At 41.2% G+C, this 16,605-nt stretch overlaps 1 protein-coding gene across 2 annotated transcripts in view; it reads right to left on the bottom strand.

Annotated features, from left to right (window-relative positions):
• Positions 1-16,605, bottom strand: part of PRKCA (protein kinase C alpha) — a 117,695-nt gene that overhangs the window by 18,246 nt on the left and 82,844 nt on the right. For both annotated transcript variants that reach the window (XM_071816411.1, XM_065852241.2), the window contains exons 6-8: positions 13,498-13,654; positions 13,268-13,402; positions 12,425-12,521 (exon numbers count right to left, since the gene is read on the bottom strand). In XM_071816411.1, coding sequence (XP_071672512.1) covers positions 12,425-12,521; positions 13,268-13,402; positions 13,498-13,654 — 389 coding nt within the window. The remainder of the gene's footprint in view (positions 1-12,424; positions 12,522-13,267; positions 13,403-13,497; positions 13,655-16,605) is intronic.

The following is a 16,605-nucleotide window of genomic DNA, read 5'->3' as shown; positions in this document are numbered from 1 at the left end:
GGAATAAGTATTCAAGCCAAAAAAAGGCCCCGTGATGTGCGGTTCAGTAGAGGATGCATTTCTGTGTTGTCAAGGCAACTTGCTCTCAGCAAGCTCAGCCGCCCAGCGGGTTGATCTGCTGGGAACGCGTTTTCAACAGGAGAACCTGATAAATGGAAAAATATTTAACAACAAGGCTGAATTCCCAGCGCACGTGGGGAGGTATATACCCCGCAGCACACGCTCCGCTGGGGAACACAGGGTTAGCTCCATGTTTCACCCATTACTGGTTCCACCGAGAGCTCTGTCCCCCTCCAGACCCACAGCTCCGCTCCCCATCACCCACCAGCATCCCCTCCCCAGGTCCCAACCATGCAGTGACATTAATCGAGTGAATGATGAACACAGCAGCGCTTGCTTCAGTCCGCAGTGCAAAACCCCACAGTTCAGATTGCACGAGGGCCAGCAGTCCAAGGACTGACTGAACAGGCTTTATCTTGGATCCCAAGACTCTCTTGAGGTCCATGGAGCAGGAACGTCCTCTTGCCACGATTCGATCCCTCTGCAAATATCTAACTAACAAAATCCCTGCTGCTCACACCACAACAGCTTCTCACCAGCTCTCTGCTAGACCCCAACGTGCTCTTCAAATGTCACCAGGCGGTGGAACAAGCCACCTCACGCTAACCTGCCTTGTTCTTAATGTGTCTGTTCCTAATTCTGAAGTTAACCCAGAGCCACAGCTGACAAACCGTAGATGTCACTGGCAGGACAGACAAAACTCACACTAAGGATGCAAAAAGGAGCAACTGAAATAACTCAGCCGAGTCTCGAGGAAGGACGAAAAGCCTATGCAGGTTTCCAGTCATGAAAGCTCAGTGGGGACTCTGATCAACAGGTCGAGCCATTAGCAAGCCTTTAATAAAGTAAATAAATCGAAGAAATTCCAAGTCAAAATCTGGAGGTAACAACCTCCCATGTGCTGAAATGTTCTCCATCATCGTGGCAGCTTGTTCCTTACATTATTGCGTTTCCAATTCCATGCAATTATAGATGCTATGAAGGGCTATCAATTTCCTAGTTCATACAACTTCATTGTTAGGATGCTGAGAATCTGAAATGAGAAGAGTCCATTTCTAAGCTCCAGCAACACCTAATACTCCACCAGACTGAGTTTTAAGCTTAATATCATAACCTAATGCAAGCTCATAATTCATTAGCTGAGAGTTTTGTAGTCATGGAAACAACACAGCAAAGAGAAAGTTCGAGCCTGGGCTGTGGATGATTTGGGGACAGCACCAGCGTCACCTCTTGGTCCCACCTGAGCTCGTGCTGCTCCTGGTCAGAGGAGAGAAGGAACGTCCTTGGCCATTTTACCTGTTTCCCTACAAAACACGTGCTGAGCAATCTGGGGAGACACTTTCGCATTAAATTTCCTGTGAAACAGAATAAAAGACACAGCTCTTGTGCTTCTGACCTTGGCTGAACAAAGAGAAGGCAACCCATTCTTACTGTGCACTCTCATTCTTGTTTGCTCCTCTCAAGAACAAATAATTAATGAACTAAACCACAGAAATGCATTGCACTAATGAACGTATCCACACATATTTATCCATACAGAAAGCAGCAGACTGAAGGTGCCTACAGGAGACATGGCAAAGCAGCCAGACACCCGGGTACAGGGACAGGCACCGTGGACACCAAGGACTTGTGAAACCGCATTCTAGCAAAGCCTCTTTGCAGCAAGGGCAACACTGAAAGTCTGCAAATAATCCGAAATCTGCACTCAGATTTATTTTCCTGATGGTGACGCCACTACGGTGAGCTACAAGGTAATTAGTAAAACATGCAATATATAAAAATGAAGTAAAATGTGATTTTACTTCGCTAAAATAGTTATTAAAATAGCTAGGAAAAAAATCCTATTCCCATTGCTAATAAAAAGGCACAAAGAGAAATAGGATGTTTTATAACAAGATAAGGGTGATAAAACCCTACCTGGGAGTTAAATATGGACTATTTTATCTCCTTAGTTTTCCCCTCATTTCCTCTCCTCCACCCCTTAAATTAGTGTCATATTTAGCCTTTTGTCTAGTAATAGTAAATTTAGCTAAAGGATTTGCCTGAAAAGGATTCAAAATGCCTTTTTGCAGAAAGCACACAGGGAACCCACTCGGGAACCCACTCCTGAAGCCGCCCACACACCGCGCCGCTTCGCTCATCACATAGGAACGATGACATCACGACCTACGTGAATTAATCTGGGTCACAAATTAAAGAAGAGAAAGCAGTGTGTCCCAAAAAGAATCCTAGACGGTTAGCAAACCCGAGTTATGTTGCCCGACCCCAGTCTGAGCTGTGCATTTGGAACCCAGGCCTCTTGTAACGCCTCGCAGGCTCACAACATTGATGAGATAATTCTTTTATCATCAATGCCAGCTAAAAATCTTGAATAAAGGGCTGTATGAAAAAACGCTGTAATGAATTTTATCAAAATTGCAGTTTAATTTAACAGGTTTGTATATTTTTAAATATACAGATGCAAACGATATGTGTCATTTCATCTCTTTCCGCCTCGGGAGCCATTCCGTGTTCTGCACTGACCCCTTGTGGCTCCTCACTCCGAGGAGAAATCATCTTCTCAAGTTCAACATCACGTTCATTGGATGTTTACTTAGCATCAAGGTAGTGAGAGAACCCAAAAGGTCAATACAAGAGTTTCATATACCGTACAGCATCTCAACAGAGTTGCTTCTTTTGGGGGGTGGGGATGTTATAATCACATTCCTTAATTTTCTTAATTGTTTTTTTTTTTACTGTTTCGTCTTGCTGTAGAGAAGTTAGAACTGTATGAAGCACTTGAATACATGATTTCTAAAAAATCTTCAAATGAAATTTGCGAGGCACAAGATGAAGGTAACCGCATCCCCTAGAAAATGTACACAATGAAGCCAAATGACTGTGAATGATAATAACTTGAAAAGGGATATATTAATATCTATCCTAACACAGGAGTTCTGGGGATGATTGCCCTGGACAACTGTCTGGCTGTGAGCAGCACAATCGAGAGCGGGAAGGGTTCCCCGTTTGGCACTGTCAACATGTTTAATCTGTTTAATAATCCTGCGGCCACCTGAGTCTACTTTGTTTTCTGCCTTTATTGCCAAACCCTGCAACAGCGCAGTGTCTGAGCAGATGAAATGTAATTAAAGAGCCTGCCTAGGAATAATATTCAAGAATCTTTGCAAAAATATCCTGTGACAGTGGTAATAAAAAACCCCTGAAATACACACAATGGCAGAACTGCAAATCCCTAAGTGTCAAAGAAAAGCACTGCTTTTATATATGCTCCTTCATTTTTAATTACGCAAATTACTACTGATTTTCAATAATAAAACCTCCTAAGGTATAGAAATTACTTTTAAGCATAAAACATTTCAATATGGACAAAAAAAATTCTGCTCTAAAATAATCTTTAAAGAGTTCAGTTCTACCTGATCAAAGTGTAAATCCCTGCGATCAAACACAACGGCCAAGAAAAGCTACAAATCCTTGGCATTCTGCATCTGGGTCTTAACGTGCTACGTAATTATTAAACACACACACAGACACACAAAGATGAGGGTATTTTCTGCATGATGGTGTGAAAATGATGTATTTAAATGTATACTTTGCTAAGGGAACAAACGCAGCATAAATGTGTGATCCGTCCCAGTATCTGGTAACTCTCCAAACAAGTATTCACGCTGTTTGACTTTGCTCACAGGTTCTCAAATTTGCTATGATATTATAAAATCATTTTTGTACATTCTGCTGCTTTCTAGCTCTGAAGGGTCACGATACCCTCAGGAACACAGCCTGTCTTCTCCATCGGCTCCTGCTGTCCCCTTCAATCCCAACCCTGGAAACCTGGGGCCAGAAACCTCCCCAGCAGCATCACATAAACTGATTATTTACAACATTATTTCCAAGATTAATGTTTACAGATATCTAAAGGGTGAGTGTCAGGAGGATGGAGCCAGGCTCTTCTCGGTGACAACCAGTGACAGGACAAGGGGTAATGGGTCCAAACTGGAACACAAGAGGTTCCACTTAAATTTGAGAAGAAACTTGTTCCTGGTGAGGGTGTCAGAGCCTGGCCCAGGCTGCCCAGGGAGGTTGTGGAGTCTCCTTCTCTGCAGACATTCAAACCCGCCTGGACACCTTCCTGTGGAACCTCAGCTGGGTGTTCCTGCTCCATGGGGGGATTGCACTGGATGAGCTTTCCAGGGCCCTTCAACCCCTGACATTCTGGGATTCTGTGTGATATGCGATCGCCAGGGGTGATGGGCTCAGGGAACACGGCGTGCGGTGATGCTCTGAGCTCAGCTTAGTGATGCAAACTTGCTGCAATCATTTAGAGAGCAAAGACAAGACAATAAATAGGGAAGCATTTTTTCTCCATGAAATACATGGAATTTTTGAGCGTTGTCTCCACATCAGAACAGAGGGCCAACTTTCTTTGCTGGAATTCACATTTATAATTCACAAGGAATGCGTCTGAGTTTTGCCCAAGCAGCAGCAGCTGCAGGAAACCGTTCCGCTCTTTTTTTGGCTGCAACTCCTATGATGGAAACACAAACCATCCAAGGATTTAACTCAGTTTCTATCAGTGCACTTCAGGGTCTGGATTTTACAACAAAGTGACAAAATTGTGTCAGATATAACTTCATCTTTATCCCAGATGGGGTTTTTCAGGGTAGTTTCTGCTCTGCTTTGAAACACCTTTAAACAGAGAAACTTGGAACTTCACTGCATTAAACAAGTTTCATCAATTAAACCAACACAGGCTTCTATTTTCAAATAAGAAGAGGTGTAAAGGATTGAGGAAGGGTAGTCCTCTTCTGTACAGGCTCTTCTGAGATAAAGACACCAGATAAAGAATCGAAGTTAATAAAAAATAAGTTACTGACACGACAAATGATTACATGACTGCGTTAGGAAATATTTGGCAACGACAAATGGCCTTTTTCTTTGTTTTTTTCTGGTTGAGTATTAAAACATTGGGTAAAAACACGCGTTAATAATACAAGCAACTCTTCACAAATAAAACTTGATTTTTAAATTAAGTATTTTAAGCTTTGAGCTACAGGATGTAAACTCGTCTAGGTCAACTCGAATTGTAAAAATAGTACTGGAAGATGATAACGGCTTCAATAACAATGGCTTAGAGCCTTACAACAGTTTACAACACAAGAGCTTCAAATTTCAACTTAAATTCAACCAGTGTATGAGACTGAAAGTGTGATTTGTGTCTGTAACCTTTGCCCTGAGAAAGCAAGAACATTTGTTAGAGATACATGCACATTAGAAGTTGACATGGGTATGCTCTCAATGCTGGTATGTGTCTTTTATGGCAATAATTCAGTGAGGTGTGAGAGACGTAAAATGGGAAGTAAACAGGTGAATTGGTAAATCGGGTATCACAGCACCTGTGCATATGGGCAATATCTCTTATGATATAGTATACTCCAACTAACATATAGCAATATATGTAGCATATTATATCATAAAACATGCATGGTATAGTATGCAAATTTATCTATTTAAATATACGGTGAACATGAGCATCATTTAACCTGTGGAAGTTATTTAAAGTTCCATGAGTGTCTTTCAAATTAAAGATGCACCATTTTCCATAAGAAAGCGGCATCCATTTAACTAATTCCTTCAAAAGGAAAGGCACGCCGCACCTCCTGAGGCCTGGTGACCCCTTTTGGTGAGTACACTTCTAACCTAAGGAGGACTTTGTGACAAATTAGGGAAGATTCATGCTTCGGTTGATTTTTCTCCATTAGAAAATGCTTAGAAGCCTTAGAAAAAACAAGTGCATCCTTAAAACATGGTGAGAACGAGATTTTATAAACTTCAAACATTGGTAGAAGCGGTTGGGTGAAGAGGAAGGTGCAGGAGAACACCAAGGAGAAAACTACCTTGAAGAAGCTGGGATTGACATGACAGTCCTGGAAGAGACAGGAAAGGAGACACTGCGCCGTTAGTACAGGGCCGGCAGAGCAAAGCGACAACAACGAGCAGCAGAAGTAAATGAATAACGACAGCGCAGCGAGGACACGGAAATGGACACGTCTGCCATGTACAGAAAGTCACGGCGAGGGCTGGGGGCAGCGCGGCACAACGACGGGGACGTCACAAAACCGCCCTGCGCCGTGGGACGGGCTCTGAACAGCACACGCTTCATGCATGAACATTCCTCGTGTCGTTCACCGCTGCGGTGCGTCAAGCTGAATGTATGTACAGATGTATGCGGCCTGGGCTCTTACCAACTACGAGCACTGGAGACTGCTGACAGCCTTGTTTTGAGACAAAACTTTAACCTTTATATAAAGGATACAGAAATCCCTGCTATCAATATTATTTTCTACGCGTACTCTTCACCTTAAATCACAACACACAGACTGAGAAAAGCCCTACAGAAATCACAAGCTGATCAGAACCAGAGATGGATGGCATCTGCTTAAGCAACTTCAAGTTCTCTACTTTCAGATACGGTGAGAGGATGGGAAACTCCAGATATCTGCATATGGGAATTCCCCACGCCAAACTATAGCATAGAACAGATGGAGTCATCTAACAGCATCCCTATAGTGCTGCAAACTATTCTCTAATGATTAAATCTGCACCATTTAAAATTAGGAATGAGTGCCACGGCCAAAAAAAAGGAAGCTCTTCTTTTTATATCTCTATATGCATAATGTGGATTGATGTGCCAGTGATATTCTGGCTGGTCATGGTTTCAGTATAGCTTGGTGTCTCCTTCCTGAAAAGTCAATTTAATCTTTTCTTTTACAAATGGAAGCAGCAGCAACCTTATTTCTCTTTTCCCTGAACTGCCTGAAGTTACAGCTCTTGCTTCAAAATGGGAAAGCGCACTGGTTAGATACAGGTATGGCAGAGAGCATACCTTTTATTTATTAAAAAAAAGAATAAAGTAAATGCAGCGTAACAGCTCTGGGGCAAAAACATCGCCATCCTTCAGAGACTTAAGAGAAATGTCTAAACATTACAAGAATTTACATAGACCTGAAGAGCTTTACTCACAATTTAACAAAATCATGAGCTCCTCTCCAGGTTTTTTGGTTTTTTTTTGAATGGAAGCATCATATTTAATTAGAAAACTCATTGGGTTCTTAAGCTACTGGAACAGTCCCTGGAGCCTTGTGCTACCAGCCCAGCTGTGCAAGTGCAGCACGTTCAGCACATTTACCCACCCTCCAGCTCACAATTGAAACTGCTCCGGGATGCCCTGGCTGTTGATGAAAGGAAAGAAAGAAAATGTCCTTTTGACCTAAAACTGTTGTAAACATCGGAAAAACGCCAGCTTAACGCAGAAAGTACTGTCCTTCCTAATAAAACAGCTGGAAGCTGCTTTAAAAACGAATAGAACTAAAGGGAGTGTTGAAGATCTAATGCAGTACCAGCCGTGAAACAAACGCGATTTACTGATGTTCAGAAAGGGAATGATAAATAAACTAAGGAGGTTTCTTTAGTGTTAGAGGATAACAAGATTGGAAGTCATTGGAAGGCTTTAATTGTGCCTTGAAATCTGTGGACATTTTCAAATACCATCTAACACCAGCCGTACCGCACAGAGGGAGGCCTGGTGGTGTCAGTGAGCATCAGCTCTACATGCAAGGATATACATACAGAGGTAAGCTGCTAGTTCATCAAATCGCGTCTGCACAAGGATTAACACTCAAGTTGGGTCAAACTAAATGCTGTCCTGCATATTGGGGGAGTTTAGTAGCCCATCAGAAACACCTACAGCTCCATCGCTGGAGAGGTTCTCGGTATTTACAGCCGAGCCTGATGGCCAAGCACGACATTGTCCTGTTCTTCTATTTTAAATGGTAAGGCATTTGAAAGGAGATTTGCTTTAAGATCATCATAATAATAGCTATGTTTAGAAGCACTGAGGTGCACCAAAATGTCACCACTTCCAATTCCTAGATACAATATCTACCCTGTTTCCTCTCTCCTCACGTTTCGATCCGTTTAGTCTGCAAAAGGAAACTACAGGTCTGGCTTGGGTGCAGCCTTCATCAGCGACTCCTCTGGCACAAAGCAGCTGTCTAAGTAACTCGTGTGACGATGATAACCTGAGAAGAGCCAAAACAACAGCCTCGGGGTGTCCAGCCCCAGCATCTACAGACCTAGGGATGCCACAAAGCCGGGGGACGTCACTTCTTGGCAGCTAAAAGTCCATCGGGCAAGTGGACAATAACACATAAGAGCTGCTCCTGGATGGTTTACCCAGTACCTGCATCAATCCCAGCGAGGGGAGACTGGAAACGCAGCACAAAACCAGTACGGCCACTTCTCCTACCGGATCCCCCAGCTACACGGGTTTACGGATCTGGCCCACAACGCCAAGTAGTATAACAGATTAAAATGGTACCTGCATTTCCTGACCCTGACTGGTAACTATTTTGTAGAAAGAATACTTATCAGAACAACTATACTTGCTACTTATACTTACTTATCAGCAATTGTTTTATTGTGGAGTGATTTTATTGCTACTCACGCAGTTACATGAAAAGGTACAAAACCAGCGGCCATGAAAAGCCGCTGGCACCGGCTGCGATCTCTAACCAAGCTCAGTTGGAAGCCGGTGGCCATGGCAGCAGATGGGGATGGACGTCCCCAAGGAGGCACCTCCCCAGTGCCACCAGAACGGTCCCACACGGGTCCCCTCGGTGGGGACAGCACCGAAACTAAGGGAACGATTTAGTTCTGCTGAAACCTACATAAAGAGCTACACTTAAAGAAAATAGAACAAAAGCAAATGTCTGACATCTTAAAGAGGATGTACCAGGAGGAGCATTATGTATCTCCCCCACAGATGCCCTAAAATGAGGATTATACGAGCAGTAACCTATTCCCTCGTAACAACTTGCTTAGATGACTTCAATTAGCAAAGCTGCCTGTAGTGACTCGCTCCCATCGCTTAATATACCTTGTACTCGGTAAATGCATCCACATGTAAGGATTATAGCTACTCTGTTCTCTTTTTAATTAAAAAAAGGCATTGATATGGACCGTAACAGCTGCTTTATTTTAATAACATTTTCCATGATGGTGATGGGGAAAGGGGGGGACAGACGGAATAATTAGCCAGCCTACTTTTAAACCAGTATTATCCCATTTTTATCCTAAGGTGATATTTAAGTATCAAGAAGTGCTTTACTAAGCAGCAAATTACAGGAAACAGGCATTGACAAAACCGAAATAACTTCCTACAACAGAAGTTTTAGAATCTGCATATTTCTTTTCACCAAATAAAAAACCAGAACAATGCCCTAAATGGCAAAAAAAATGCTACTGCTCAATCATAGCCAGGTAGGAAAAATACAATAAGGTTGCATTATTTCAATATTCTGCTTTTTGACTAGCAAAATATTGTAACCAGAAAATAAGTGTATAACAAATAGCAGATATTGCAGCTAAAAGATTTGCTCGTTTGGGTCCATGGAGCCACCTGGGACCATTGGGGGTTCCCATGGCAACCTCAGCATGGACAATTATGGAGCAGCTACAATTATCCTGAATACGCCTGTTGAGAGCGGAGTTTTGTTTTGGAGATGGCCACAGATAATGCCATTCCGGAGAGAAAAATCACAACCCAAGGTGAAAATCAGATGAAAAACAGTGACAGATTTTATCCCGCCTCCACTTCCTACAGGAGGGTATTTTTATCTCTAAGTATTAATAATGATGTATCATCTATAAATCACTGAAGGCAGATTTGATCACACCGCTAAATGAGCAGATAATTAATTCGTAAGTTTTAGTGACAGGTGAGATCCAGAAAATACGTAGATTGATTAAACGTTGCATAGAAAACACTGCAGTGCACCTACGCATAATATACCTCAATTTCTATATATCGGACAACTTCATACAGATAATACATAGTATATAAAAAGAAAACTCCTCACGATAAAATCTAAAATTGATTAGCGAAGTCACTGTGTGATTCCATTCATGAAACCACCGTCCTTCTCAATTCTTCTTGCCCAAATTTTAGATGACTAACCACCACATTTAAATATGAAGCCGGGGTTGTTAAAGTGGAGCCAGAAAGACGTGACGGGCTTGTGTAAACAGCTTGAAATCAATGAGAACTTGAGACCAAACCTTAAAGACGTCTGTCGAACTACAGGCACAGGCAGATACTTTAAAAACTCCCATTGATTTCACTGGGAAGCAGCTCCCAAGTGCTTTCTAAACTTTAATCAAAAGGGCAAAGTCACTTTTAAGAACGTCGGACTTCTTTTTTTCCTAAGACTAGAAACTGCTTTCAGAAATTTCACATCTCCTCATTCTCTGATCTTTCATAACCCAAAAATATCCTTATTCTTCCTTAATATTAAGCAATGAGGTTCTCATCCTAAAGTTTCTCTGTTCTCGTGCAGCTTAGGTTGGTGTATCGCTCTTCACTACCACCATTATTCATTTTAAGGATTTGATATTAGTAATGCAATATTTTTGTAGAAATTGCTGTGATTTTGTACTCAAAATTAAATGAGTGTAGCTCGGATATCAATCACACTGTCATATATTGAAAAGTAGAGCTGGCACCACAAACTGGACTTGGTTAGCGAGCACTCTTAAGTTCTCTTTTCCAAAAGCTGATAAATGAGCAGATAGCCCAGTATGACCCCTTGGTCCATCTATATTCTTGATCTTTCTGGCAAATACACTCCCCTGACCTGCAATCCTCTTCCTGTAAGGTTTCAAAGCTCATTTCGGAACAGTGGAAATATTTATTTAGGTGATGTCATTAAATCACAAATAGCAGCATATTTCCCAGTGCTGCTTGCTCCTTAGCATAGGGCACCTAAAATAAAACGACTATGGAAGCCAAGACAGAAATGATACAAAAAATAACGTCAAAGATGATCAGAGTCAGCACCACTTGTGTACCATACCAGAATAGCTAATAAGTTAAATACCACCATTCAGACATCTGTGCTGTTAATTTTCACAAGCCATCACAGTAACTCCCCTTGAAACCAAGCAAGAACGTTACTTGGAAGATGCTGCTTGCCTCTGTATCTTCTCACAATGATAAACTTTGAGAGGCTGACCCTAAATCCCTTTGCCCTGTAATAGTGCATTGTACGGGTCTTGGTCTAGTTATAATTACATATTTTGTTTTGCTACCATATATTCCCATGTATCATCACCAAGTTATTTTTTTAAAACCCCAAAACTAAGAGCTTGCAAATCCAATTTGCGAACATACTGCATATAATAACTGACATTTAAAATAAGATAATTCTAGTGACTTTGTGCTGTCTCTGTCCTGAGAAAAAACAGGTTGGTTTCCATACCTATATCACCAACATACACATATCCCCCCAATTCCAGACTCTGTATATGGCACAGAGACACGTAAGGGGTGAAGAGAATTACTCTTAACGCTGTTCTTTCTAGGGAGGGTAAACAGTTAATATGATCTTGACTAGAAAATGACCTAGCGCAGCAAAATAAAATCACACTGGTCAGATCACAACTGTAAGGAAAGGAAAATGAAATGGAGATTCGAATACTTCTCAAACGTGTAACAAAAACCGTAATTCATGCTGCAGACAGAAGTATGGGAGCTGATCCAAATGTGTTCAGAAGAAACTGATGCACCTTTTCTTTTTCTTTCTTGGAAGTTGAACATATGCCGATTTTCCTCACTTTCTCGGGTTAACCCATCCTTAATAATAATAATGTAGAATTCTGCCTGATGGTGAACATAAAAAATCGCCATTTGAGGTTGAAAGGAACAGGCGTGTTTATGCACAACAGGTACATTCATTACTTTTTGGATAAAGAGCTAGATTAAAGTTGTAAATGTTGTGTAAACGCCTCTTATCTTTAAAAACTTCCAATCCCCCCGTTAAAGACACCACAATTTCAGATGACAACCAATTTCTGATGAGGCTCCAAAGAATCAGTAATTATCACCGTAAATATTTTCTTTAAAAGAAAGGTATTTAGTGCAAATCATTGTAAGTATGAAAATGCTGTTGTTCCGGAGAACTTCATTTGTCAAATAACACAGATATCAGATAACAGGTGGCAGATATTGCAGTAAGTATTAAAAGGCACTGAAATTATCACACATACTTGACACAGAATATTTTAAAATACCAATTTATAAATGTTATAGCAAAGAAACTAAACGGTTAAAAATAGATACCGCTACTGGATTAAACCATTTGGTCCAATCTTCTAGTAATCCAAAGGTACACACTGCTGCCACAGGCAACAGAAATAGTAATGCTCTAATATTCAACTGCTAGCAGGTGTTTTTGGTTTATTTTCGTAATAAAGTGTAAAATGTATGCAATATATATATATATAGTCACACCCACGTGTGCTTAATCCTCACCTCAAACTTCTGCCGGAGTTCTGCATTTCCATCTTCATCAGCATCTGGAATGGGAACATTATAATATTCACCTTCTTCTTGATTCAGCAGCTTGTACCTGTGCAACATTTGAGAAAAAAGTGGTGACTTTACAGCTTTATTCCCCTTAGCCTCAAAATCTGATTTACTTGTGTGTGTGGTTTGTATCAACATCACAGGTATGTCAAGAATTGCTTTCAAAGATCTAAAGCAAACTCAGAAACACCATATATTCAACCTAAAACAAGATCTTTAATCCCAGACTATCTGTCAATGCAGTTTCATAGGCAAGGAAATTCTTCCCACCCATCCTGTGATAGGATGGGAGATACAAACGCTGAAGAACCTTCATCTCCAGTGCTTCTGTAGCCCTAAACAATTCTCTTTGCTGAGATGTCCTTTTGGAGAAGATGTGATGAGTTCTAACCCTAACCTGGCACGTAATAAGATGGCATTTTAAAAAATCAGTTCCCAGGTAATTCGAATTTGCTGAGCTATATATAATGTGATACGCTTAGTAATGAATAGATTGTATTTGAGATAAAAATAAAACGTGTATCACAAGACTATGTACACAGAATTGAGTTTGCGGCAGCTCCTGGCTCCAGCAGGAGTTTCACCAACACCACAAGAGAAAAGCATTCCTTTTATTATCCTCCTTTGTCATATACAGCTTATGTTTCCAGGTCTGGCTGCATTTTCAGTTAATTTATAGCATGAGATACAGCGAAAAGCTCAAAAAAGGCTAGATTATATTGAAGAAAAATACCAGTTTTAATCTTTTTGTGAGATAATCTCTCCCTCTGTGTTTTCAGAAACTCTTACCATCCGCTGGCTGGCATTTTCATAAGCTCTGACACCCCAAATGAAAGAGATCCCATGAAATCATTCCTGGTTGTTCGGTCCCAGTCCCAGACCTCCACGGACAACCGCCGATCTTTGTCTGCAGGCTTTAACTTGCTGGAAAGGAGAGAAATAGAAGGGTTTTCAATGCAAAGCTGAAATACATGATTCCATATGCACAAAGATACTCCAGCAAAAGCCATTAGACTTACAATGTGAATGACTCGTTCCAGTCTGGGTTCAGAGTGGAACGGATGGTTTTTGTCTTTTGTTTGCTTTCATTCTTAGGATCCGGGATGAGCTTCAGTTTAACATAAGGATCTGAAAGTCCATTTGGATCCATAGGAATTAGGTTTTTTGCTTCTCGCACTGTCAATATAAAACAGAGATAATTTGTATAGGATTACAAATCACCAGTAAGAGAGCAATAACATGTCAGACCGGAGTTATCGAAACGCTGAAAAATAAAACAAATAAGATGTGAAACCCACTTGTCAGACTTGGCATGGAAGAAATTAGTTGTTTTAAATTAAGGCTGCACTTAGTGATATTTATACGAACAGTTGAGAGAAATGACAGGAGAGAAGAGCAATCCACAAACAATGTGCACCTTCCAGGCAGCTCCTTCCCTGTAACGGAATGATTAAGTGTCCAAATCCATCGCTATAAATAGCCATTCTTTGTGCTTTTATTTAGTCATCAGTCTTAGGTTATAATACTACAGGAGAATCAGCCAAATACTATAAGGGCAACAGCCAGATGACAACAGATTCCAGAAGACAGGTTATTTGATACAATCCACCCTTGGAAGCCACCTAACACTGAGCTTTCCTTGGATTCACAGCTCGTTAGCTGTCAGCTGGAATCACTGAAAGCATTATGTCATGACAGCAACCAAAGTAAAAGCGCCGAGAAGACAATTTTAACTTCAGCTTCACAAAAAATTTGATATAGCTTCTATTTTTACAATGTCAAAAGAAGACAAAGCGAGCTGTTATATCACGTTGCTACCGATCCCGCATAATGACTGTGTAACGTTTATATGGCACGTAAGATCTCATTCTGCGCTAACAGCACTCAGCCATCACCTCCTGCTGAACCTCAGAACAAGTGCATGTTCATGATGCTGCAAGACCCCAACCCACCCAAAGCAGATGTGCTGCGATGAGCCACGGGGATCGCACTGGGATGGGGAATTCAGAGCTCAAAACCTACTGGGAGCAATAACCCGCTGGGTTTGTTTTGGACACAAGACTGCTTTCATCCGGGAATTCCTTTGTGAGGTTCATAGTTTAAGATTAGAATTGTTCCTGGAAGGAAAATGGCAAGAAGCTCTGAGGGTGACGTGGTTCCCAGGGCACGGAGGAAGGACAGCGATGTCCAGTGAGTCACTGGGGAGTTCTCCGGGGCTGATGGTGCCTCAGCTTCTGCTTTCACAGTGTCAGCATCAAAAGAGGTTTTAAATTTATCTACCCAACTGCAGAAATGTGAAAGGAAGTTTAGGAAAGATCAACCCTCACGTCACCCAATATTTCTTGATGGAAAACATCTACAAAAATCTGAACTTCAGAGTCACTTAAGAACTCCATCGGAGCTAATGCAAAAAACACACAAACCATGTTGTCAGGATCAGCAGCTCAAGGCCCTCTCCTCCTTTTCCCCTGGATTTCAATGGCATTTTCACATTGCAAAGAAAAATTATAGACCTTCCCAGGATTTCAACCTGTTACCTCCCAGCATGGAGGCTGAAAGGCATCAAAGCAACACAGATATTTCATAATTACTCTCATTATTTATAGAATAAGAAGGGGACAGGTTTTATGCAACCGTCTAATGACATGTCAGCCAGCTGAAGTATCACAGAATGTTAGGTACATCTCTCCTAAACGCCCTTTGCTCTCCCTTTAGAAACCCAGGCAGGGCTGTGGTGGATTGACAATAAGACCAAAGAGATCTATAGCTGAGCTGCTGTGTCATTTGATTCAAGCTGGAGAGGGAAAATTTTGGGGGGAAAGCAACAGCCCCCGCCACAGAAAACACAGTGTGATCAAACAGTGTGATCTGCTCTATTTTATTTGGTATTAGGTGTGGTAGAACAAGCTGGAAGAGAGAAATAGCAGATATAACTGGCACCTTCTATCCAAAATAGCTGTAGAAAGAAGGTAGAGAACAGGAATGCAGGCTCCTTGTTTGGAACACACTAGTGTCAAGATAACCCTCGTGCAGAACAGATACCCTGATGTAAACTCATTATTGAAATTATATCATGGCTGGAAAGGAATCACATTAACTTGAACCAAAAGTTGATACTGATTAAGTTACGTATCTTAAATTTGTGTTTTTAAAATGACAGATGGAGAATGCCTATGGGCTAAAATTTCAAAATAAAATGTAATTCTATTCACTAACTATATTACTCAAATAATTGTACTAGAAAATAATACACTCTTTTAAAAGAACAGAAAGACGCGTCTTTGTTGCAGAGCATTTCATCTGGAGGTTCCCACAATCTCTGCAATCAGGGAGATGAGTTTTGGGTCCGAGAAGTGGTCTCCACTCTCATTGACTCCAAGTTTGCTCTTTGAGGGTCTTCACACCCAGTGGTCAGCTGAAAACCACTTGTTTTCAACCCACGAAAGGAAAAAACATCCAATACTAAAATTTAGCACCCTGAAAGGGATCTTCAAATCATTCTGAGGGATAACATCGAGATTCAAAATCAACTTCTTATTTTTTATTTCTATACTGTAGTCGGGTATAAGGGAACAGCAGAAGTCTCTACACATTCTACATCTTCCAACTTTCCAGAAACACACACTAGCAAGTTTTCCATTAAAATGACTTGAACAGAATTGCTTAATTTTAACATGGCGTCTTCAGGTTGATCTTTTATGCTTAATTTTTAAGCGGAGATGCTCGGTGTGAAAGCCGGCAGCATTCTGAGAGTTGTCCCATCTGTGCTCTGGGGAAGCCACCACTGATGCCAGCCTGGAAAGCACCGGCAGAGCTGGACACACAGCGTGTGTAAGGTCACCTCTTTCTATATCAGCAAACACGGGAAACAGAAAGTCCTCTAAATACAAGAAAAAGAGAAGCTCAAAGATGAATTGGGAAGGAAAGATGCAACATACACTAAATACAGGTTGCCAAACAAGTCATTATCTCACTCCTTGCTCTAAGATATCTAGCCCAATTGTACTTTTGTCTGCATAATTAGTACCCTTAGACAGCTCTTCTCAACTGACTTAGTGCTTCTTGAGGAAGCAGCATGATGATTCTAGTGCTAAATAGTGCTTATAAAGAATTAGCATCTAAGTGGT

This window comes from Patagioenas fasciata, chromosome 18 (assembly GCF_037038585.1).
Source record: "Patagioenas fasciata isolate bPatFas1 chromosome 18, bPatFas1.hap1, whole genome shotgun sequence".
Classification (NCBI taxonomy): domain Eukaryota; kingdom Metazoa; phylum Chordata; class Aves; order Columbiformes; family Columbidae; genus Patagioenas; species Patagioenas fasciata.
The sequence above is the reverse complement of the archived record's forward strand: the minus strand, read 5'-3'. Positions and strand labels throughout refer to the sequence as shown.